This window comes from Felis catus, chromosome X, assembly GCF_018350175.1.
Source record: "Felis catus isolate Fca126 chromosome X, F.catus_Fca126_mat1.0, whole genome shotgun sequence".
In the NCBI taxonomy this organism is placed as follows: domain Eukaryota; kingdom Metazoa; phylum Chordata; class Mammalia; order Carnivora; family Felidae; genus Felis; species Felis catus.
Genome location: NC_058386.1, coordinates 101,660,581 through 101,685,470, shown reverse-complemented (window position 1 = coordinate 101,685,470; position 24,890 = coordinate 101,660,581). Strand labels below are relative to the sequence as shown.

The 24,890-nt window shown below is 36.9% G+C and overlaps 1 protein-coding gene across 3 annotated transcripts in view; it reads left to right on the top strand.

Annotated features, from left to right (window-relative positions):
• The window catches only part of TENM1 (teneurin transmembrane protein 1), a 786,286-nt gene that overhangs the window by 583,527 nt on the left and 177,869 nt on the right, over positions 1–24,890 (top strand). For all 3 annotated transcript variants that reach the window (XM_011279454.3, XM_011279453.3, XM_019824255.2), the window contains 2 exons: positions 21,172–21,357; positions 22,914–22,937. In XM_011279454.3, coding sequence (XP_011277756.1) covers positions 21,172–21,357; positions 22,914–22,937 — 210 coding nt within the window. The remainder of the gene's footprint in view (positions 1–21,171; positions 21,358–22,913; positions 22,938–24,890) is intronic.

Genomic DNA, 24,890 nt, shown 5'->3' with positions numbered 1-24,890 from the left:
GCTGACAATAGAGTGGGAGGAAGCTGCCTCTCTCTCCTTTGAATTTGGGTTGCTCTTGGTGCTCTTCAAAGTTGGAAACCAAATGTCAAAGGAATATACCACTTTCCTCCTCCAAAAGAGCAAGGACATTTCTTTAGTGTGTTTATTCTCAGTCTGCAAGGGGCTGGGAGGTAGTGACTGATGAGAACCGACTTTTGAAGTCTCCGCAAGAGTTAACTATCCTCATGATCTAGGCCTTTGAAACCAATGATTGTATAGAATGAAGTCCTCGCTAAATGAAGATAAGAAGGCAAATAGAGATTCAGGTGTTTACTTTGAGTATCCGCCAGAGAAATTTAGAAAAGGCGTTTACCAAGCACACCTGAGAAAAGGCAATCCTGCTCATAACCACTAATTTCATCTTGTTGCCTTGGTTTAGTGTTATTCTCAGCCAAGTGCCTAAGAATTAACGCTGTCCCCTTTTCTGCCTTCTTTTTGTATTCACAGCAGCACCTAGCATGGAGTTTTCAGTATGTAGCTCAGTAAATATCTATCATTCTGCATCTTCTGCCAGCATTTTAAATTCAACACATCCAAAACCAAACACAGCTCTCATCCCAATCAATCACTGCCTTTTCCAGACCTCCTGATTTCCCTCAATGGTGCCAGCGTTTTCCTAGTTCCCCAGACTAAGAATTTTAGTCACTTTATGTTTGTCAGTAATTTACTTATTAAAGATATATTAAGGCCTTATTATACCCGGAGGTATATGGGGTACCCAGTAAGTGTTTACTAAATGAATTAATGAAATAATTCCACATGTATTTATTGAGTGCTTATCATGCATTGGGAAATGTAAGAGAGAGAGAAAAGATTGAGACCTAGCTCCTGCCTTCATCACCTTATAATATGGTAGAGATAATAATGCATATGTAATAAAAAGCTGCAATAACAGCCATAATAGATGTGTAAATAGAGCTCTGTAAGAGCACAAAAGAAGGTAACACCATCCCTGCCTTGGAGCATCATGGACCATGGACTGTTACCTAAAGATGGTGTCATTCAAGCTGCAAGTTGAAGGATCATTTGGGCAGTCAGAGGTAGGCTGTGGGAAAGGCACTGAAGGACAAGAAAACATGATGTAGCTCCAGATGCATGAAAAGGAAGGGGATTCCAGGACAGGGCTAGTAGTCAGATGTGTCTGTAGCAAAGGATGCAAATAGCAAAATAATGAAAGCTGAAGTCAGAAATGTAATGATTGTGGTTTGGTTAGGAAGAGTTTAGATTTCTACGCTAAGGATTTGGGATGTTCATGAGCTTTGAAAAACTCTGAAATATTTTTGCACACAATGTGGGACCCAAGCTGTGCTTTGTCCAGAGAAGAGAAACCAATGTGTTAAGGGTAAACAAACCATGGAATGGCTTGTAATATGTAATATGATGAACACTTGAAGGACTCAGAGATGGTTAGAAGAGGAACAACTTTGAGATCAAAGAGCTATTTTCAATTGTCCAAGAGGCTGACCAGTGGAAGAGAGAGTGTATCAACTTTTGGACAGAAATAAAACAAATTGGTGAAAGAAGAAGCCAGCAGATTTCAGTTCAAATCAACACATTACTTTCTAATATGGCCAAATAAAAACAGAATTGGAATTGACTGATTTTGTGAAGCAATAGATAAACTTTGGGGAAAATATCAGAAAAGTAGGAGGCTTGTATGTCAAAGTGAGGGGTTGAACCAAATGAATTTTACAGTTTTCCCGATTCCTAAAGTTCTTTTATTCTAGCTAATAGTTAGTTGTGGGATGTTTAAAGAGAGAACACAGCATTTGAGAAACCAATAGCAAGGCTTCTGTGAGACTCAAGACAAAAGATGATGAAGGACCTGATAAGTGTATTGGAAACAGAGGTAGTCATACTCGCCAACACAGAGCACTTATCTATGCCCAGCAGTGTTGTAAACACTTGACACATGTTGACTCGTTTGAGCCTTACAACCCCATTGTATAGATGGGAAGCCAAAGCATGAAAAAATTTAGTTACTTGCCCATGTTCACATAGTGAATCCATGGCTCAGCAAGTATTCTAGCCCAAGAAATCAGGCTTCAGAGTCCAGACTCCCAAACTACTATGCTCTACTGGCTCTCTAGAGAGAGAGAAATAGAAGCGCAACTGAAAACAGAAGGCCTGGCCAGAGCATCAGGGGAAAAGAAGATGAAAACATAATGTGAAGGTTCCTAGTTTTGGAAACCAGGAACATTATCATGGTCTTAACAAAAAATAATGAAGTCAAGGTAAGAAACTGGATTGTGAGTAGAAATTTAAAGGTAGGTTATAAATTTAGGTTATATAAATTTATATAGGTATATAAATTTAGGTTATAAATTTAAAGGTAGGTTATACAGAGTTTAGGGTGCTGGGGGCCTAGCCAGGTAGAACTATGTAGCATTATATTTGTGAAATTGAGAGTAATCCAAAGACTGTAACTCTGTCTAAATACAGCTAAATTAATGCCCTGCCTACTCCTAGCTTTCCTGCACTGCAGTGCAACCTCACTGGAGTGTTGGTATTGTGGGACAAGGATAGATGTGAAGTCAACTTCTTTATTCCATTATTAATCCTTAGAAGACAGCTTTTAGGACACATATAAAATATGTCTCTTAAGGTTCACATGACACTAATAACCATAGAGCCTTTTAAACATTCTAGTGTTTGCCGTAGAGTAAAATTATAAATTTTAAAACCTAAATGTATTAAGTGACACTAAGTTGTGTATTCAAATGATGTATAAGGACATTTATATGCCTTTGTCTTCCTCATGCTGAGGATTTTGTTGACTCTGGATTCTTTACATTTCTTTTTTCCTCGTCCTATTTATTTATAGGGGTAAAAATAAGCTATAGGTATGCGGTCTGCTGGGCAATGATGGCAGCTTTGTAAATACGTATGCAGCCCTTCCCCAGGTCTTAGAAAGCTGCTTTCCATGCCTCTGTAATGCCTTGAACACTCCTGCATTAAGGATGCAGGAGCCTATCATAGTTACACAGGTTGCCTCATGACAGCCGGCATTGTCTCTCTGGTGGACTGCAATTAGATTTCATGTTTTAAAACCTGGGATCCCTTCGCAAGAGTGTTGAATGGGGGGAAAAACAGCTCTGTAAGGCCTTTTAAATTCAGAATAAATCAATCAGTCTACACGAAGTGTCCTGCCACCAAACAGCTTTGGCTTCACCATTGAAGTATGCTTTCAGATGTGTTTGGGGGCTTGAATGTGTCTCTGAACATCTCTCAGTCCATTGTAGAGCTTCAAGGAACAGGAACCTTTCTATGCTACATTGGGAGTCTTATTGCCTTAGCAAAACACCATGCAAGAGTTTTAGATGTGCATCAGGGGGTTAATAAAATTCATTTGGAGGAGAAAAGAGGTAATGTCAACATTTTTTTCAAAAAGGGGAAATAGGTCTAATATCATCAGAGAAAGGAGAGAAAATTCTCCCCAGTGCAATTTTAACATTATGTCAAATCATGCCAAAAAGAGTGCAAACCTTTATGAAGAATCGCTTTCTAACTTTACAATAAATACTTCTTAAGTAGCCACTCTGAGCCAGGACATAGAAATAATTGTTCCAGTAGTAGTTGTCTATAGTTTTATAAGTGAGAACACTGTTTTATTGAGGCAAATGATGTGAGTTTGGTACCCTGATGAACCAGTTAGGCCTGCCCTTGTAGGTGGTCAGACTGCGAATTGGTAGCAAGGATGATGAAAAAGTCTTAGTAAAAAGCTGTGGATACATCACACAAACTTTCCCACTGCTGAACACTCAGTCCAGAGCACATGGCCTACCACTAATGATAGGTTGGGATTTCCCAAGGTTCTTACTTTCTCCTTAAGGTAATGTTTTATTCTGACAAATCTGGTACCCACTGAGTCAACTAAAAAGCATTTGTGAAACTAGTATCTAGATTTCAACATTCTTTGGCAATGGAAAATACTATTGGATAGGCAAGTGCGTTCAGTTCATAATCAAAGGATTGAGACACAGTCTTGCATTCCCTAGCCATGAATGGGTAGAGGTTCACCCCAGCCTCAATGCTTCCAGCTTCTGATCACTGAGATAGGCAAAATATGACTCTAGACTTATGGGAGAATATTTTATTTGGGCAACAAGGAAACCAAATTTATTCCAGAGGAAGAGTCTAGATGTTGAAAAAAAGACCAGTTATTTTGTTGACTTTAAAAGTTGTAATTCAGGCATGATTTCTTTCTGTCTTACTGGGTTTTTCAGATTTACCAAAGAACAGTTCACCATTTTATAAAGGAAATCTAAAGCCATGTGATAACCATAAACTATGAAACATTAAGCTGAAAGTCAATCCAACTCTTGATCTTTGAATACTAGCTTCTTTCACATTTTTGTTCTTATCCATCAAGCGTTTGAGAATCATCTCAAGATTTTTTATAGGCTGGAGTGTGTTGTTGTTGTTACTGCTGCTTATATGTTGCTATTTGTACAGAAAGAGCAAGCTGACATTTTGTAATCTCTTCAATCAGATTGTTGTTCCAATGTAAGATAGTGTTAAGAGATTACTAACATATATTGAAGCCCATTGTAATGCTGGGGCCAAGGGACAAGTTTTATGCTTATGTCATAGGTTTTCTGTAACTGAAGAAAGATTCACCATTAACACCTCAAACACACACACACACACACACACACACACACACACACACACACAATGTAATATATAGCCTGTGGTAAAACCAAATCTTTGTCATAGCAAGGTACTTGTAAAGATCACATGTATGTGGTATTGATGTTAACTCTATGCAGTAAAATAAATGAATTAACAACTAGTATTTTCCCAATTGCTTTTCAGAGAAATAGAGGCCAAAAAAGTGTGTGTGCATTATGTGTGTGCCTGCATTCATGAGCATGTGTTTTATGAAGTCAATAGTTATATATGTAGTCCCACTCTTAAGTAGAATGTCTACCACTGCGGAATGAAAGGAGCTGAAAGTAGTAAAATAAAAATGATTCAAATATTTGAAAAAACAATACCAAAGTACACAGACTTTTGTTCTTGATAATATTTCTTATTTGTGGTTGATTCACTTTTGTGATTCATTTTTGTGAAGAACCTGTAAAAACTTTTCAACCCTTTAAGCTGCGTGAGTTCACACTGCTCACACTTACCAAATCAGCTTACTTTTCCCCTTACTCTTCCTTCCCACACTATTCACAAAAAACAGTGAGAAAATCTTCATAATTTGCCCCTAAAATGTTATATTATAGTCTAACAAAACGAAAGGTTTCTATTTCTTTAGGATCATGAATTCCCAATTCTTGATTTTCCTTATGCTCCCAGCTTGATTTCCTTTGACCTTTAACTGATTCTACTAGATGCTGGACAAGTAGACACATAATAATTCCTTAAATTTTATGAATTTTTACATCAAAGGTGTCCTTTCCTTGTTTAAAATGTCACATTGTGTTATTGAAAAATATCACACAAATATATTTTTTAGAAGCAATAGATATCCAGATTTAATATTTTGGGGTGCTCAATATTATCATTGTCATTATCATCTGGCACAGCCAGAGTGCCAAGAATAACAGAATTTACTTTACTGGGAACTTTTGTCTGAAAAGTAAATCTCAGAGAAATAGTTCTGAGGGAGGCTGTGAAGGATTTACTATTTAATCAAATTGTTCTTTGTCAGCATGCAACAAAGAAGTGTTCCTAGTTGTATCTTAGTTCAATTTATACAAGTGTTGTTCATTGTTGACATGCATAAAGAAACTTATTAAAAATGAAATGTCTCAATAGAACTTTAAAGTGTCTGCCTGTATTTTTCATGTTCTTTTCCAATACATTTTCACAGAAGAATGTTTATATTTTAGCATTCTTTTGTCATATTTTGTAGCCTGTAATGTTAATGTATTTTCAACTAGATAAGAAATATTACACATAGAATAGAACTACTCGTGACACAAATATATTAGAGCAAATATTATTTCCATCATGTTTATAAATTATACAATTGCCAACATCTGCTTTCTGTTAGTTCTTGCCCCACACCTACCCCACTGCTGATTATAAAAAAATTGGGATTGAAAAACATCTTAGAATCGGTCCAGAAACTCCATTTACAACTGGATACAGTCGCAGGGATGTTGATGCAGTTCAAAGTGAGGAATGCTTATTGTTTAAGATCTGCTTCTCCATTTGTAGTAATTTATTTCTTAGAGGATTCCTGTACTCATGAGGATATTGCTTCCCACCTGGATACTTGCAGCGCTGAAACGATAAATCAGATTAGTGGTTGTGGCTCATATCCATGGAGGGCTTTGTGTTGAGGAGTGCAAGTCCTATCTCCACGAATTTATTCAATAGAGCAGTCCCTAAAGAAAGTTCTTTCTCACTGGTTCCTTATATTCTTTCATAAATTATTATTAAATATTTCAGGGGTGTAAAAATAACATAATAAACAACTGTAAACCTACAACGTACCTGTAGAAATTAACAAATACAAATGAAGTCCCCGTGTATCCTTTTGTGGTCCCATTCCTCTCCCTTCCCTGAAGTGGAAATGACAAGCCTGAATTTAATCATCCTTGTACATATTTTGGGGAATATAAATAGGTACATACCTATAAAATACCTATTTATAAATAGGTACATACCTATAAAAATTTTTTTTCTCCACGTGTTTAAATTTCATATAAATAACTTGTTTTCTTCCTTCATCATTATGTTTAAAAGGTTTATCCATATTGAGGCAGGTACCTCTACTTCGTTCAAATTAACTTCTGTGGTTTATACACTGTATGAATGCAGCAAAATTTGTCCATTTTCCTATTGATGCACATTTAAGTTAGGACACACACATATCAATGAATATGCTTCTTCAAAATGTTCTTGGGTATTCTTAGCCCTTTATGTTCCATATAGATTTTAGGAACAGTTTTTCAAACTCTATGAAAAATGTTGGGATATTGCCTGGAATTACACTGAACTTACAGAACTGATAGAGGAAAATTGACATCCTAATGATATTGAGGTTTGTGGGCCATGAACACAGTATATCTCTCCACTGATTGAGTCTTTGTATATTTCTTCAATTCAAAAACTTTTAAAATCTCTGTATTTTATTTTATTTTTAAGTTTTTATTTTAATGCCAGTCAGCTAACAGAGAGTCTTGTATTAGCTTCAAGTGTACAATATAGTGATTCAACACTTCCATACAACACCCAGTGCTCATCACAAGTGCACTCCTTAATCCCCATCGTTTGTTTAACCCAACCCCCCACCTCCTTCCCCTCTGGTAACTATCAGTTTGTTCCCTATAGTTAAGCGTCTGTTTCTTAGTTTGTCTCTCTCTGTCTCTTTTTTTCCCTTTGTGCATTTGTTTTGTTTCTTAAATCTCACATATGAGTGACATCATATGGTAATTATTGAATGGCATTTGTCTTTTTCTGACTGATTTCGCTTAGCATTATACTGTCTAACTCCATCCATGTCATTGCAAATGGCAAGAGTTCATTATGTTCCATGGATAAATAATATTCCCGAGTGTGTGTGTGTGTGTGTGTGTGTGTGTGTGTGTGTGTGTGTTTTGGAATAGTTTGATAAGCATAAGTGTTAATTCTTCTTTAAATGTTTGGTAGAATTCGCCTGTAAAGCCATTTGGCCCTGGACTTTTGTTTGTTGTGAGTTTTTTTATTACTGATTCCATTTCTTTGCTGGTTATCAGTCTGTTCAAATTTTCTATTTATTCCTGGTTCAGTTTTGGGAGTTTATATGTTTCTAGGAATTTATCCATTTCTTCTAGGTTGTCCAATTTGTTGGTATACAGTTTTTCATAATATTCTCATAATCGTTTGTATTTCTGTAATGTTGGTTATTTTTCCTCTCTCATTTGTAATTTTATTTATTTGACTCCTTTCTCTTTTTTCTTTGTAAGTCTGGCTACAAGTTTATCAGTTTTATTAGTTTTTTCAAACAACCAGCTCCTGGTTGCATAGATCTGTTCTATTGAGATTTTTCTAGTTTCTATATCACTTATTTCTGCTCTAATATTTATTTATTTCCTTCCTTCAGCTGGTTTTAGGTTTTGTTTATTCTTTTTCTAGCTCCTTTAGGTGTAAGGTTAAGCTGTTTATTTGGGATTTTTCTTGCTTCTTGCGGTAGACCTGTATTGCTGTAAACTTCCCTCCCTTGAACCACTTTTGTTGCTTCCCAAAGGTTGTGTTTTTGTTTTCATTAGTTTACATGTACTTTTTTTATTTTTTCTTCTATTTCCTGGTCGACGCATTCATTGTTTAGTAGCATGCTATTTAACCTCTATGTATTTGTGGTCTTTCCAGATTTTTTCTTGTGGTTGACTTCTAGTTTCATAGCATTGTGGTCAGAAAAGATGCATGATATGACTTCAATCTTACTGAATTTGTTGAGGCTGGTTTTGTAGGCTAATAGGTGATCTATTCTGGAGAGTGTTCCATGTGCACTTGAAAAGAATGTGTATTCTGTTGTTTTGGGATGGAATGTTCTGAATATATCTCTTAAATACATCTGGTCCAGTGTGTCATTCAAAGCCATTGTTTCCTTGTTGATTTTCTGTTTAGATGGTCTGCCCATTGATGTAGGTGGGGTGTTAAAGCCCCCTACTATTATTGTATTAGAATTGGTTAGTTCCTTTATGTTTGTTATTAACTGTTTTATGTATTTTGGTTCTTCAATGTTGGGTGCATATACATGTACAATTGTTGTACATCTTCTTTTTGGTGTTCTCCCCTTTATTTTTATATAGTGTCCTTCTTTGACTCCTGTTGTAGTCTTTGTTTTAAAGTCTATTTGTTGTAATATAAGTAGTGCTACTCCAGATTTCTTTTCATATCCATTTGCTTGATAAATGTTTCTCCATCTCCACACTTTCAATCTGCAGGTTTCTTTATGTCTGACATGAGTCTCTTGTAGGCAGTGTATATATGGGCCCTATTTCTTTTTTTCCATTCTGTCACCCTGTGAATTTTGATTGGAGGCTTTAGTCCATTTACATTCAAAGTAATTACTGATAGATATGTGTTTATTGCCATTTTATTACTTATTTTGTGATTATTTCTGAAAGTTTCCTATGATCCTCTCTCGTCTCTCTTTCATGTTTTGCTTATTTTCTTTAGTGATATATTTGGATTTCTTTTTCTTTATTCTTTGCATAGTTATTAGTGGTTTTAAAATATTTATTTATTTTGAGAGAGAGAGAGAAGAGAAAGCACAAGTGGGGAAGGGGCAGAGAGAGAGGGAAAGAGGGAATCTCAAGCAGGCTCCACACTGCCAGTGCAGAATCTGATGCAGGGCTCAATTCCATGAGTGGTGATATGATCTCAGCTGAAATCAAGAGTCAGATGCTTAACTGACTGAGCCACCCAGGTGCCTCAGTGGTTCTTGATTTTTGGTTACCATTAGGTTTGAATATAACCTCTTCTGCATATAGCAGTCTATGTTAAGTTGATGGTCATTCTCATTCAAACCATTGTTTACTACTCTCCTCCTCATGTTTTCAGCATATGTTGTCATATTTTATATTCTTTTATGTTGTGAGTTCATTGACTGATTTTTTTTTACAGATATACTCATTTTTACTGAGTTTGTGTTGCCTGCCTTTATACTGTCACTTTTGGTCTCTCTTTTCCACTCAAAGAGTCCCCTTAAATATTTCTTGCAAGGCTGATTTAGTGTTCCTGAACTCCTTTAGTTTTTGTTTGTCTAGGAAACATCTTTCCTTCTATTCTGAAGGATAGCCTTGCTTCATAGACTATTCTTGGCTGCAGATTTTTCCCATTCAGTACATTGAATATATCATGCCACTACCTTCTGGCTTGCCAAGTTTCTACTGAGAAATCTCCTGCTAGCCTTATGGGCTTTCCCTTGTAAGTTGCTGACTTCCTTTGTCTTGCGGCTTTTAATACTTTTTCTTTATCACTATATTTTGCAAATTCAATTACAATATATCTCGGTGTGGGTCTGCTTTTGTTGATTTTGATGGGAGTTCTCTGTGCTTCCTGGGTCTGGATGTCTGGTTCTTTTCCCAGATTGGGAAGTTTCAGCTATTATTTCTTCACATAAATTTTCTGCCTACTTTTCTCTCTCTTCTTTTTCTACAACTCCTATAATAAGAATGCTGTTATGTTTGATAGAGTCACTGAGTTCCCTAAGTTTATTCTCATTTTATGTAATTCCTTTTTCTCTCTTTTGTTCAGCTTAATTTCTTTCCATTATTCTGTCTTGTAAGTCACCAATTAATTCCTCTCTTCCCCAATCCTGCTGTTTATATCATCAAGTGTGCTTCTCAGTTTATTGAGTCTTTGTCTTTGCTATGTATTAAGGGTATCACTCATGTCTTCCACTCTTTTCTTGAGTCCAGTGAGTGTCCTTATGATCATTCCTTTAAATTCTCTATCAGGCATGTTACTCATATCTGTTTCATTTAGATATCTGGGCATTGCCTTGTCCTGTTATTTCATTTGGAATAGATTGATCTTTCTCCTCATTTTGTCTGCCTCTCTGTGTCTGTTTCTGTGTGTTAAGAAAGCCAGCTGTGTCTTCTGCTCTTGAAAGTAGTGACTTTATGAAAAGGTGGTCTGGAGTCCCTGCAGTGCAGTGTGCCCTGTTCACCAGAACCTGGTACTTCAGGAGAATATCCTCTGTGTGTTGCTTATGCTCTGCTGTTGTGTCTAAGTCACTTTTCCTTTCAGTGCAGTCCTCTTGCCTGACTCTCTGCTGTTGTGAGCTTTCAGGCCAGCTCTGAGGGGACACATCCACCTGGAAACTTGCGAGTGGGCTGACAATGCTAGCAAAATTTGCATTGGGCCACTAGTACTATCTGGGATATGCCAGATCCCATAAAACGCTGCAGTGGCTGGAGGCTGTGTGCTGGGGCAGCCAGGGGCACAGTGCAGTGACTTAGCATGGCATGAGGCAGCAGTTGTGCACCCAGCATCTGGCTGCAGCTTGCATGGGTGCCTAGGCATGCATGGCTGTGTACTGCACTGCAGCTATGCAAGTGTTCACACAGCTTTATTGAAATTTGCCCTGAGTCCTGAGCTGAGGCTACAAGTGTCTGTGCAACCCTGCTTCCCACAGGTGGCTCTGTGTTTATGCTGGAGTGCAAGGGAGGGAAATGGCACCTGCCAGCCCCCTCATTTTCAAAGAAGTCCCTCAACACTCTCTGAAATCAGTATGAACGGATCTGTCTCCCATTTGCCCCTGGCATTGTGTAAACTGCCATTTTTAATTTGCCTCTCTGCACAGGCTGCTGTCTCTTTAAGGGTGGTGAGCCAGCTATCACTAGCCCTCACAGCTAGCCCAGTGCTGAGTCAGCTAACTTTTAAAGCTCCAGGCTCCCAAGTCCCACGGTTTATACAAACTAACCGAATTCAACCCCTCTGGTTTTCAAAGCCAAACCTTATGGGAATTAGTCTTCCCCATGCGACCCCCTCTGGTGTGAGGGCCCATTTCTCTGCCCTTTCTCCACACACAGCTCAGTCCCTCCTGTGGGCAGCCTCCCTCTACCTTTCTGAACTTCCTAACCTTTCAGATACAGCTTCTTCCATATGTTTAATTGTGGTTTTTGTTCTGCCAGTCTTCAGATCACTCTCTGATTCATTGACTTGGATGTGGATGATATCTAGTTGTAAATGTGGTACGGATGGGCTCAGGGTCCTCCTACTCTGTCATCTTCCCAAGCTCCTCAAAAAGTTTTTAAAATCTTATGTAAAAGAATGTTGAACTTTTTTGGCTAGATTTATTATTGTAAGTAAAGTTTTTTTAAGTACATGTTCTTATTTGGCTTTGATATATAGACATGATGTTGATCTTTTTTTGTGTTGATTTTTTATCTAACAACCTTGCTATCCTCTCTTCTAATTTTCATAGTTTACCTATACATTCTATTTTGTCTCTTCCTTTTCAGGCTACACATTTTATATTTTTGGTTGCCTTATCACGCTAGCTATCTCTAGTACAACATTGAATTAGAAGCAGTAGTTAATCGTAGCACTTCTGACTTAAAGACTAATATCTCTATTATTTTATTACTAAGTGTGATGATTACTTTAAGATTTTGGTAAATAACTTTTATCGTATTAAGTAAGTTCCCTTCTAGTCCTGTTTTGCTAAGAGATTCTATCATAAATAGGAACTAAGTTTTATATAATGTTCTTCCTGTATATAATATAATAATATTTCTTTAATCCATTATGAAATGAACTTAAAGTGAAATGGATTAATTTAATGATGAATTACATGAATACATTTTCTTTTTTTATTTTTTTAATGTTTATTTTTGAGGGAGAGAGAGAGAGACAGAGCATGAATGGGGGAGGAGCAGAGAGAGAGAGAGACACATACACACACACAGAATCAGAAGCAGGCTCCAGGCTCAGAGCTGTCAGCACAGAGCCCGACACCAGGCTCGAACTCACCAACTGTGAGATCATGACCTGAGCCAAAGTTGGACACTTAACCAACTGAGGCACCCAGGTGCCCCAACATGAATACATTTTCAAAAGTTAAACCATCCTAGCATTCATGCCTACTTGGTTGTAATTTTTGTATTTGTGTGTGTGTGTGTGTGTGTGTGTGTGTGTGTGTGTGTGTGTGCGTTCGTGCATGCATGCATGCTGGTTTGATTTCCAGATCTTTTACTGGAGTTTGCAGCCATGTTTATAAGCGAGAATGGCCTATAAAAAAAGTCCCTTCTTTTCTTACCCCATTTCGGAACTAGATTATATTAGTCTTACAAAATCATTCAGGAAGACTTCTCTATTTTCCTGTTCTCTGTTATTGCTTAAAGTAGAGGATATCTGTTCCTTGGAAGTTTGGCAAAATACACCTACAAAATCATGTAGGCCATTTTCAGTGTCATTAATGTATATTCAGGCTTTCTAAGTCCATTTTGTTTTCTTGAAAAATGTGTACTTCATCTAGGTTTCAAACTTACTGGCATAAAGGTTTTCATAGCACTCTTCTTTATTGTTATTTTTTAATCTTTAGTGTTTATTTGTATAATTTCTTATTTTCCTTGCTTTCTCTTGCCAGAGGGCTCTCTTTTTTATTATTCATGCCAAAGACACAGATTTTGGTTTTGTTGATATTTTCTATTGTTTCTTTGTTTCTGGTTTCATTAACTTCTGCTCTTACCTTTACTGCTTCCTTCCTTCTACTTATATGCAGTCCTTTTTCTAAGTTTTTTGAGTTGAACACTTTGTTCACTAATTTTCAATTGTTCCTTTCTATTAAATGTATGTAAGGCTGTAAATTTCCTTTAAGTAACTGTCTAAGCTGCATCCCACAAGTTTTTATAAATAGTATACTTTCATTGTTATTGAGTTCCTAATTTCCAATATAATTTTTTATGTAATCCATGAATTATTTTAAAGTGTGTTTTTAAAGAACACTTTTCTGTGGGCTTTTCTTTTTTCTTTTTGTTTATTGATTTCTAACTTTAGTACATTTTGCTGAGACATCATGATCTGTATGATGTAAAATCTTTGCCATTTATTGAGCCTTGCCTTGTGAACTACTATTTGTCAGTTTTGCAGGTATTCTGTATGTGCTTGAAAAGAATATGCATCACATAATCATAGCTTTGAGGTTCCATATATATCCAGTATATTAAAGTTGTTAATTGTACTATACAGATTTTCTACATCCTCACTAATTTTTTATCTTCTTATTACTGATTGTGAAATTTTTAGTTCATCTTATTATCATTCTGTCAAGCTTTTGTTCTATCTATCTAGAAGCCATATTTTCTTCTATGGTCTGGATTGTTAGATCTCCCTGGTGAATTATTCCTTTTATCATTACATAATGACTCTCTTTATCCATAATAATGCTTTATACCCTGAAATCTATTTCATCTGATAATGTTATAGCTATACCAAGTTTCTCTGGACAGTAATTTCCTAGAATGCTTTTTTCCTTTTATTCCTAAATTTGTATTAGTATGTTTCAGCATATCTCTTATTAACAGAAAGAACGTAACTATAATTTCTTTTCCACTCAATTCCAGAGTCTCTCTCTTTTCAATTTCAGGCTCACTTTGTTTTTATTTACTGGGATTACTGACATATTTGGATTTATAGCCCAAAGTCTTCTTTTCTGTCTTCTATTTATAATATTTATTTTTTCTATGTCTTTTCCCTCTTTTCTACTTTTTCTTTGATTGAGCTATCTTCATTCTTTTTCCACCTCTTCTGGTTAGGAAGTTGTATATACTGTTTCTGTTCTTTTGGGCATTACAACTAATTTCTTTACATTTTATTAAAATATAACACATATACAGAAAAGTAAAAAAGTCATAAGTGTACAGCCTAGTGAATTATCTAGGTATGAAACACCTGTTAACTACCACCCAAGTGAAAATATAGGATACTATCCCTAGAAGCTTCCTTTGTGCCCCTCCCCAATTATTACCTCCTCCTAACTTTCCTCCCCAAGGTAACTGTCCTGACTTTTAATACTTGCCTGCTTTCCAGAAATGTTATTAATGGAATCTTATAGTACATATGATTTTGCATTTCATTTCTTTCACTCAACAGTATTTTTAGAGGGATTCATCTATATTATGGCACATTGCTATAGATCATCCATTTTCACATCGATACACTATCTTTTGCAAAGATACTACAGTTATATCTTCTATTGTTGATGGATCTTTAAAGCATTTCCATTTTTTGCCTAGTACATATAATTCTATGAACACTTTTATACCTATCTTCCGGTGAATATTTGCTTTCTTGCACTTTTGTGGAGTAAATAGTGAGAAGTGGAATCACTGAGCCACAGGGTATACATATATCAAACTTAGCAGATAATGTCAAAGAGTTTTCCAAAGTGGTTGTACCAATTTACACAATCCCATTTAGTATATGAGACTTTTTCTTACTTCACATTGTCATCAACACTTATTACTGACAGTCTTTTAGATTTGAGCCATTCTTGTGGGTGTGCAGTGATATTTCATTGTTATTTGATTTTGTATCTCTTTGATAAGTGATGATGCCAAGTATGTTTTCATATACTTTTGTAGATTTGGATATCCTCTTTTATAAAATACCTCTTCAGGTCTCTTGCTCATTTTTGTATTGAGTTATGTGTCTTGTCATTATTGATTTGAAGAAATTCTTTGTATATCCTGGATACAAGCTGTTTTTCAGTTATACGTGCTGTGAATATATTCTACCACTTATAGCATTTTTGCTTTTTTCTTTTTTTTAATGTTTATTTCTGAGACAGAGAGACAGAGCATGAGTGGGGGAGGGGCAGAGAGGGAGACACAGAATCAGAAGCAGGCTCCAGGCTCTGAGCTGTCAGCACAGAGCCCGACGCGGGGCTCAAACTTACAAACCTTGAGATCATGACCTGAGCTGAAGTCAGTCGTTCACCCGACTGAGCCACCCAGGCGCCCCTCACATATTAATTCTAATAATTTATCTATATAGATTATTTTTGTAGTTTGTATGCACACAGTCATCCTATCTTTGAATGATGATGGCTATATTTATTCCTCTTCAGTTTTTATCATTTTTTTCTCTTTCTTGCATTATTACACTGGCTAAGGCCTCTAAAATTATGTTGTATAGAAGTGATGATCATAGGCATCTTTTCTCAGTCTCAGTAATAGAAAATTTTTCAACATCTCACTATTAAATGTGATGTTTGCTGTGGGTTTTTTGTAGCTAATCTTTATCAGATTAAAGTTCCTCTTAATCTTAGTTTGCTATAAATCTTTATCATGAATCGATGTTTAGTATTTTACCAAATACTTATATATCTATTTAGATGATCATATGATTTTTTTCTTTTATTCCATATATGTGATGAATTACATTGATTTCAGATGTTAACGTAATCATGTATTCTTAGAATAAGCAAAAATTGGTCATTATATTACTTCATGTTATGTAATGCTAGTTAGTATTTGTTTAAGATTTTTGCATTCAGGGGGGCCTGGGTGGCTCAGTCGGTTAAGCGTCCAACTTCGGCTCAGGTCATTATCTCATGGTTCATGGGTTCGAGCCCTGTGTCGGACGTTGGGCTGTGTGCCGACAGCTCAGAGCCTGGAGCCTGCTTCAGATTCTGTGTCTCCTTCTCTTTCTGCCACTCCCCTGCTCATGCTCTGTCTCTCTCTGTCTCTCAAAAATAAATAAAGGTTAAAAAATTGTTTTAAAAAAAGATTTTTGCATTCATATGAGTGAGATTGGCCTATATTTTTTTCCTATAATATCCTTGTAAGAATTTTATATCAAGGTTATGCTGGCCTCATAACTCATATGGTGGTGTTTCCTCTATTCTTTGGAAATGGTTATTCAAGACTGGCACCTTTTCTTCCTTAAAAAAGTTTGGTATATTTACAAGTGAAGTCATCTGAGCCTGTGATTTTCTTTGTGGGAATATTTTTCATTGTGGATTCAGGTTCTTTTTTAAATTTTATTTTTCAACATTTATTTATTTTTGGGACAGAGAGAGACAGAGCATGAACGGGGGAGGGGCAGAGAGAGAGGGAGACACAGAATCGGAAACAGGCTCCAGGCTCTGAGCCATCAGCCCAGAGCCTGACGCGGGGCTTGAACTCACGGGCCGCAAGATCATGACCTGGCTGAAGTCGGACGCTTAACCGACTGCGCCACCCAGGCGCCCCTTCAGGTTCTTTATAGAAGCTATTCAGTTTCCTTTTGTGTGTATGTTTGTTATTGTAAGTTGTGTTTGCTAGGAATTTGTCCATTTCATTGAAATTTTCAAATGTATTGAAAAGTTGTTTTTAATATTCTTTTATAATGTTTTATGTTTATATAGTCAGTAGCAATCCCATCTTTTTCATTCATGATATTGGTTATTTGGGTCTTCTGTATTTTCTTCTTGATCAGTCCCTATCAGAAGTTTATCAGGGTTTTTTGGGCTATGCAAATTTTCAAGTATTGGCTTTCTGTTTGTTCCTATTTAATTAATTTCAGCTCTTATAATTACCATTTTCTGTCTTCTACGTTCCTTGAGTTTACTTTGCTTTTTTTTTTTCTAACTTCTTAGAATGGATGCATGGGTCATTGTTTTCTGCTGGTTTTCCTTTCTACCTTATGGGTTTTCCTATATGCATGGATTGAGTTATACAAATCTTGGGATGTGCATTCTATTTTCATTCATTTCAAAGTATTTTCTACTTTCCATGATGATTTCTCTTTTTTGTTGTTGTTCCATCATTTTTTCAGAGGGATATTTTGTAATTTCCAAATGTATGTGCATTTTATAGTTATCTTTTTTGTTTGTATTTTGATTTCAAGTCTTATTCCACAGTGGGCAAAAAACATGCTATAAATAATTGCAGAACTTTGAAATACATTGAGACTTGCTTTATAGCCCAGCATGTGGTCAATATTTGTAAATGTTCCGTGAGCACTTGAAAATTATTTGCATCTTTTAGCCATTTATGACAGTGCTCTATATGTGGCAATTAGATCAGATTTGTTAATCATGCTACTCAGATATTTCATATCCTTTCTTATTTCTTGTCTGCTTGTTCTATCATCAGTTCATGAGAAAGGGGGTCGTTAAAGTCCCTCACTATGATTATAAATTTGTTTTTTTCTCTTTTTTGTTCATTCAATTATGGTGCATATATTTGGCTGGATATTATCTTCAGTATTAGAAATTTCTTAGCCATTATGTAGTCAAATATTTTTTTCTGCGCTCATGAGACTGACAAAAGCTCTACTCAGTTTCTGAGTCTTCCAGCTGCCTCTACCAGAATTGACAGCTACTTCTAGAGGAAAAGCATCCATAAATGTCAGACCCACCTCTCTCAGTTTTCTTTTTTTCCTGGAATGTAGCCCAGTAATAATTTACTCTTTTGTGAACCCCAATAATGTGTAACAGATTTTTAAATATATTTTGTCTAGATTTTCCGGTTCGCATCAGGAAAGAATAGTAAAAATTACCTAGGTCACAGTTACTAGAAACAATTCCACCTTTAAATATTTATATATATACTCGACAGAGTATCTTACTTAATTCCTGAATAGTACAAAGTTTTGGAAATATTTCACTCAGGGAGCCCTATTGCACATATTATTATTATTATTGTTGTTGTTGTTGTTATTATTATTATGTAGTATTTTATTTCAATATTGCTTTCTAACTCCAAAATTTAGTAGGAGGAGGAGTATAGTTAATGCTTTTTTTGCCATCGCTCTGGGTGAGTGGATAGAGTTTATTAGTCGCCATCTCACTGAGATTGCATCCCTTCAAGGGTCCCTGCTTTCTGCAGGAGTTTTAGTCCAACTCCCCATCTTAATGAGCCAAAAAACTCATCCCTTTTTCCTCTGTGGAAGTAAATACCCAAGCCCCTAGTTGTTACTGGGTATAATAACCACTCAAAGCTGCCAGAAGATTGACTTATACGCTGACTTCTTTGGCTGTTAGCACCCTCTTTGCTTCTGACATTTGATAATTCTGTTCTATTGTGAGCCAAGACATGTAATTTTTTTAAATTACTACATTATTGTCAACATTTCTAAGGTTTATATTGAGATGATTTAAGGATAGCCTAATCTGCCATTTTGCTGATGCTATTCATCTAGTCCTCACTTTTCAGGAAATCACCAGAATGGTATATTTTTCTATGCCTAAAATTTATAGTTATATAAAACAATGTCTACAAAATATTTGCCTCTTACTGTTTCTGTTAGCTCTGACTTGATTGGCTTTGACCAGTTTAGCTCCCTAATCTTAGAAAGGCCCTTTCAGTTCTGCCTTGGGGGAGGCCATTAAAGGAGCATAATTACAATCTCAGATTCACTACAAGAACTGAAATTATGAATCCAGGTTATCAGTTAGAGATTCAGAACCAAAATATGGAGAGTAGGTGCTATTTCAAGATCAACCTACTTGAATTACCATTTATTAGGCAACCCTCCCCTTTTTGTACTTTCTGGATTCTATACTTTTCTTACAATCTGGTGATCCCACACACAGTTTTCCATCCACTCTTCTACCCATGCAAATCTGACTTTACCGGCCGCTACTTAATCAGTATAGCTCTTCCTAAAGCCACCAATTTCCATATTGAAAAATTCAGTGGCACTTCTCTGCCTAAATCTCACTTGACTTCTCAGTAATAGTATACTGCTAGCTACTCTCTTCTTGAAAAAAGGTCCTCTTTTGGCTTTAGTTAGGCCACAATCTCCTGGATTTCCTCCTATCGCTCACTACCTACCTCTCCTTGCCGGTCTCCTTTTGATGGCTCCTCTTTTTATAACCTTATCTTTTAATCATGAGGTACCTTAGGGCTCATTTCAGGAGTTGTCTCTCTTCCCTCCTTGGGGATATCATCTAGTCCCATGCCTTTACACACCACCTTTGTGCTAATGATTGCCAATTTCGTATCTCCAGCCCTGCCTGGCCTGTCAAGTTCACTTGGCTGTCTATACATTATCTCAAGGTTAATGTTTGATCTTCTATCCTTATTCTTCCCTTAACCTTTCCCATTTCAGTAATGGCAGCAGTATCCACCTACTTGTTTAAGCCAAAACTTTCATTTTTCCCTTTCCTTCAATTCCCATATCTAGTCTTGAGGAACTTCTATGGGTTCTACCTCCAAAATATGTCTCAAATCTGTCCAATAACCATGTGAGATGTAATTATTACTTCCATTGTGTAGTAAAACGAGCAGAGATTAAGAGAACATGTTAGCAATTTTCCTAAGGGTACAAACCTTTAAGCAGAGGAATCCTTACCTCATGTCCACTATTCTTTCTATCATACTTTGACCCACAGAGAATACTTGTGAATGAATTAGTAAACAAGTCGATTTATAGAGTAATAAAATCTATAGCCATGGGTTTATCAGAAGAATATTCTCACCTACTGAAAAATAACTACTATCTGTAGAGTCGAAAATTTTGTTACATAGAAAGAGCCTTGTTATAGGTAATATAGGGTAATACTGATACCATCACTTGTCATTACCTCTTAATACATAAAACCAGTTTCAGAATTTGAGATTATGAAAGATCACTTGGCTTCCAGAACACTCTCTGTTTCTTTCAAGGGTATATGGCCAATTGTACCCAAAACCTGTTGTGTTACTTCCATCGCATTCTTTCCATAGGCTTTTATCCCCGATTTCCTCCTCCAGCAAGGGTATTCGGTCAAGAAAAAGGTTTGCCAAACTTTTATTTTAGCTTCTCTACTGTCATGACTTTATTAATATTCAGCATTTCTCAAAAACAAGTCAAGGGGACGAGGAGAGAACCTCAGCAGAGCCGTATACAACTTGATTATATTGGCCAAATTATGAATGACATTTCAAGATAAGACTATATTTTAATCAACCAGGGTTCATTTTAAATGCTTAAAATAAATGCAGTTATTGTTTGTATGTTCAGGGAAACCAGTTGATTACCATCACTGGCAGCTTTACCTTTTGTATATTATAAATTTTATTAGAAAAGCTTTCTTTCCAATTGTAGAACCTCTCTTTCTGAATGAAATTAGAGCACTATTTTACCATGTGTGCGTGTGTTTTCCTCAGTGATTGCTTGTAGCATCATAAAATCCTTGTAACATTATTTGTGATCTTAATGAATTTTTAGTGAAACCCACTTGACATTTGTTTGGCATTGACTTCATTTCTAAGCCTTGAATGCCATTATCATTTTATGGACTTTTCAAAATCAATTTGACTTCAGGTTTATTTTATACTTAGAGACTTAACTATCTTTTTTATAGAGTTCCTTGCACAGTCACTCAAATGCTAGAGGTCTTTGTGACTTTTTTTTTGAATTTTTTAATGTTTATCTTTGAGAGAGAGAGACACACACACACACACAGAGTATGAGTGGGGGAGGGGCAGAGAGAGAGGGAGACACAGAATCCGAAGCAGGCTCCAGGCTCCGAGCTGTCAGCACAGAGCCCGACATGGGGCTCGAACTCACAAACCATGAGATCATGACCTGATCCGAGGTGGGACGCTCAAATGACTGAGCCACCCAGGTGCCCCGTGACATTTAGTTTATATATTTAAAATATAAATGTAGAGTGGGATTTTTGGTTATTCTAATGTCTTTTGGGAAGAGTAGACTCTGGTTTTAATACAATATGTAAATGTATCTTCCTTGAATCTCCCACAGAGCTCTGTACCATGGAGTGTGGCAGCCACGGAGTCTGCTCAAGGGGAATTTGCCAGTGTGAAGAAGGCTGGGTAGGACCCACATGTGAAGAACGCTCCTGTCATTCTCACTGTGCTGAGCATGGCCAGTGCAAAGATGGAAAATGTGAGTGTAGCCCTGGATGGGAGGGCGACCACTGCACCATTGGTAAGTACCGCCATAATGCGCAAAAGTAAATTGTATTAACTGAAGAAGGAAAAGCAGTTTAGTGATCAGTCACCAGGCTTTTCATAGAACTTGAGGTTGGAGGTGAGAAAAGGGAGGAGGGAGAGCCACAAGTTTGAAAGGTTGGTTAACTGGGAGTTTTCCTGGTTTCCCATTACTTCAGTATTCCTTAGAGTTTTTGTTTTCTAGTGCTTTGAGTTACTCAAATGAAAGATGATACATTGGAATAAAGTGTCATTAGTTAATAAGAGAAGTGCTTTTGTTGTGAGCGTAATATTCACTGCCCATTTTTCCTTTTGAAAAGTATAGGTTGTTTCAGTTGAAAGCACTTAAAGGCAATTTCATTAAATGGGACTGCTTTAACAGGGGCCATTCGATATCATTAGGAGCTGTCTTTAATGTATATGAGGAAGACATTCCTGACCTACCATCAACAGAACATCTGTGTTGCACTGTTTATCGGGTGGCGTAGAACCTTTGGGCCGAAGCGTCCACCCTCTCCCATCCCTTGTCACCAATTGCACTGATGTTCAGGATGGTGCCTGGGAGAACAGTCTGTGGGTGTGAGAAAGCCTATGTAACAAATCTATCACGTGGTCTTCACATTATAAAAAATAGCAATAATAACTAAAGTTTCAGTTTGAAAGCACTTTTATTTTTTTTTTCAAGAAAAAATCAAAGTCCTTGGCACGTATGTGTATCTGCCACAAAGGCCTCCTGCACGTACAGACGGACTGATACGACTCCCATTGTTCAGCTAAGGAAAGTGGGTCACTGAGTGTTCCGGTGGCATTCCACGAGCACACAGAAAATTCATGCAGAGCAAAGGCCTGGATACCCAATTCACTGTTTGTGGGCTTTTCCTACCCCACCGCCCCCCCACCCCGCCCCAGACTGTAACACAGCTTTCATTTTTAGGTGAAAGTATTTTGTTATAATGGTTGGAAACTGCCAGAGTAATGTATAATATATATAACACATAATCTTAATAAACTGCATTACTACTCTACTGAAGGTACAGTAAGTCTTGTTCTGTGACTGTGGAAAATATTGTAGATTCATTAAAAAGGTGGTGAGGGGTGAGATTCTGATGCAGCTTAAGTAATTACATTCCTGCTCTACAGTAAGTTTATTGCCTTCACGTAAGAGGATTTAAATATTGTGATGATTACCGAAGGTGGTTACTCCAGAACTCCCTTCTCAAGATATTACTAATAAGAAGTTCAAGCTCGTGCTTTTTTTATGAAAGTTATTACTGAAATGTAAAAATGCAGCTCTCATACTTTTAATGAAATGTGACACTTTTTTTTAGGAAACCTCATAGAGTTTGTTGCAGAAAAGCCATTAATATCTTTCCCACAGAAAATATTATTCACAAACTACACAGGCCCATGTACCAACTTGTGAGCTGTAGGCATTTCGGCAGTTCACAGTTTGCTGTTCCACTCCCAGGCAACAGATGGCAAACCATTAATACATGTTGTATAGCTGTGGTCTCCCGGAAATTCATTCAATCGCTCTTTTCCTCCCCCTTTCAGCTCACTACTTAGATGCTGTCCGAGGTAAGATTTTTCTCACTCATTTTATAACGGAAAAATACCATGAACAGAAAATATGCATGTGGTAAAGGCAGGGTGGGTGGGGTTTTGTGTTGGTTGGTTGGTTGGTCGGCTGGTTGGTTGGGTTTGTGTATTTACTTTTGGCAGGCTTCCTGAAGTGTGATAGTGTCAGGTTCCTGCTCTAATAGTCGGACTGAAAAGTAATTTGTTTTTCTAACGTCAAAGAGCTGTCTTTTGCCATTGGGTATAATAGATTGAAAAGCAGTTTTAAGAACTATTTTTCCTTGGCTTTCTATGGAGTTTGGTGCGTGTGTGTGTGTGTGCATATGTCTTTGTGTACAACACAGGTAATTAGTTATAATGAACTAGGTTTGGATAGACAGCTGAACATTTTCTTTGACATAACAATAGGACTCTAAGTCCATGTACAATATCCTTTCAAGGACAGAAGAGTCATCCTGTTATAAGTAACCCCTCATGCATCCCCCAAGGATCTGCCTTTGATAGAGACAGTAAGGGGCTTTCTGTCAGATACCCTGGTGCCTTTCATTACCTCCACCTCAGAAGGTCGAATATTTTCCAAATTACCCCTGATTTCTCTTTATCCATTGTACATCCATGACAATGGAACTGCATGAATTCTTTTCTTAAACCTGTATATATTCATCCCATATACCACTCCTTGAGAAACATATATATATATATATATATATATATATATATGTTTAATATGTATGTATATAATGAGAGAGAGTCTTTTCATATTTTCTAACAGCCATCTGTCATTTTATTTTTAAGTTTTTTCTTCATCTGGTCTGTTGATAGTTACTTAGAAAACCATTTGGAAGGAACACTGGGTTATATCTGCAGATTTTTCAAAACTTATTTTGCTCTTCATACTTCTGGACTCTTCTCTCAAAGACAGCAAATGAAAAGACTATTGATTGGACTCTCTCCAGTAAAATTCAGATCTGGTCTTGTGCTGCTACTGGGAAAATGTCCAGCAGCTATGTGCCATTATTGCCATCTCCGTTCATCTGTCCACTGAGCGCTTGGCGCATACACGGCTGCCCTTTGGAATAGCTGAACTCGGAACTGTTGGTAGAAAGAGTAGGGCATCCCTGAGAAATTCAGAGTCTAAATGGAGACCGTTGTTAGTGTTTGTGGTTTATCAATGGATGGAAGTCATTTGAGCTCAACAATTTCCTCTATTTATCCAGTTATTCTCTAGAATCCTGAAAGTCTCAATTTGGCATTCATTAGTTCGATAAACGTTTGTTGAGCACTTACTGCAGGCTTAATATTATGCTAGCTTCTGAGCGAGATACCAGATAAGTAAAAATTGAATCCTTAGCCCTCAGATCAATAACAATCTTAAAGAAAACAGCTGAATAAATGCAAAGCAACTGCAGCACATTTCTAAGGTATTCTATGGGCAAATATTTAATGGTGTGGTCTGAACTGTGTAGCCATGCACCTAAGTCCTGAAGCAGTGTATCACAAGGGAAAAATCAGTACAGACGAGAAGTAGGTAGGGGAAGCTTCTTTTCGTAGAAACTGTTGTCTTTCCCTAGCTTATTGGCCATAACTAGGTACAGTATCGTCCATCTGGTTTTGATTGAGCTGAGAAGATACTTTTTTTGAAAAGAAAACAACAAAAAAAAAACCCACATTTTTTGTCCCCATCATAGTTTTCATCCCATGTAAAACAGAGGGTGGGAATTGGGGTTAGCATTAATAAGGCTTAATTGGCTCTCTGAGGAAAAGCACAGCAGAGTGAGGGATAACAAGTTCCCTGGGAAGGTTTTATAAGCCAGCGAGCTCCTCTTCCATTTATTCAACACCTTATCTGAATGGAGCCCAGACGATTAGATATTTTCCTATAGGTAGAGACATCATTGTTGGCCAATCCCATGCCAGTGCCTCCATGATTGTTATTCTCTGCTGTCTTTCCAG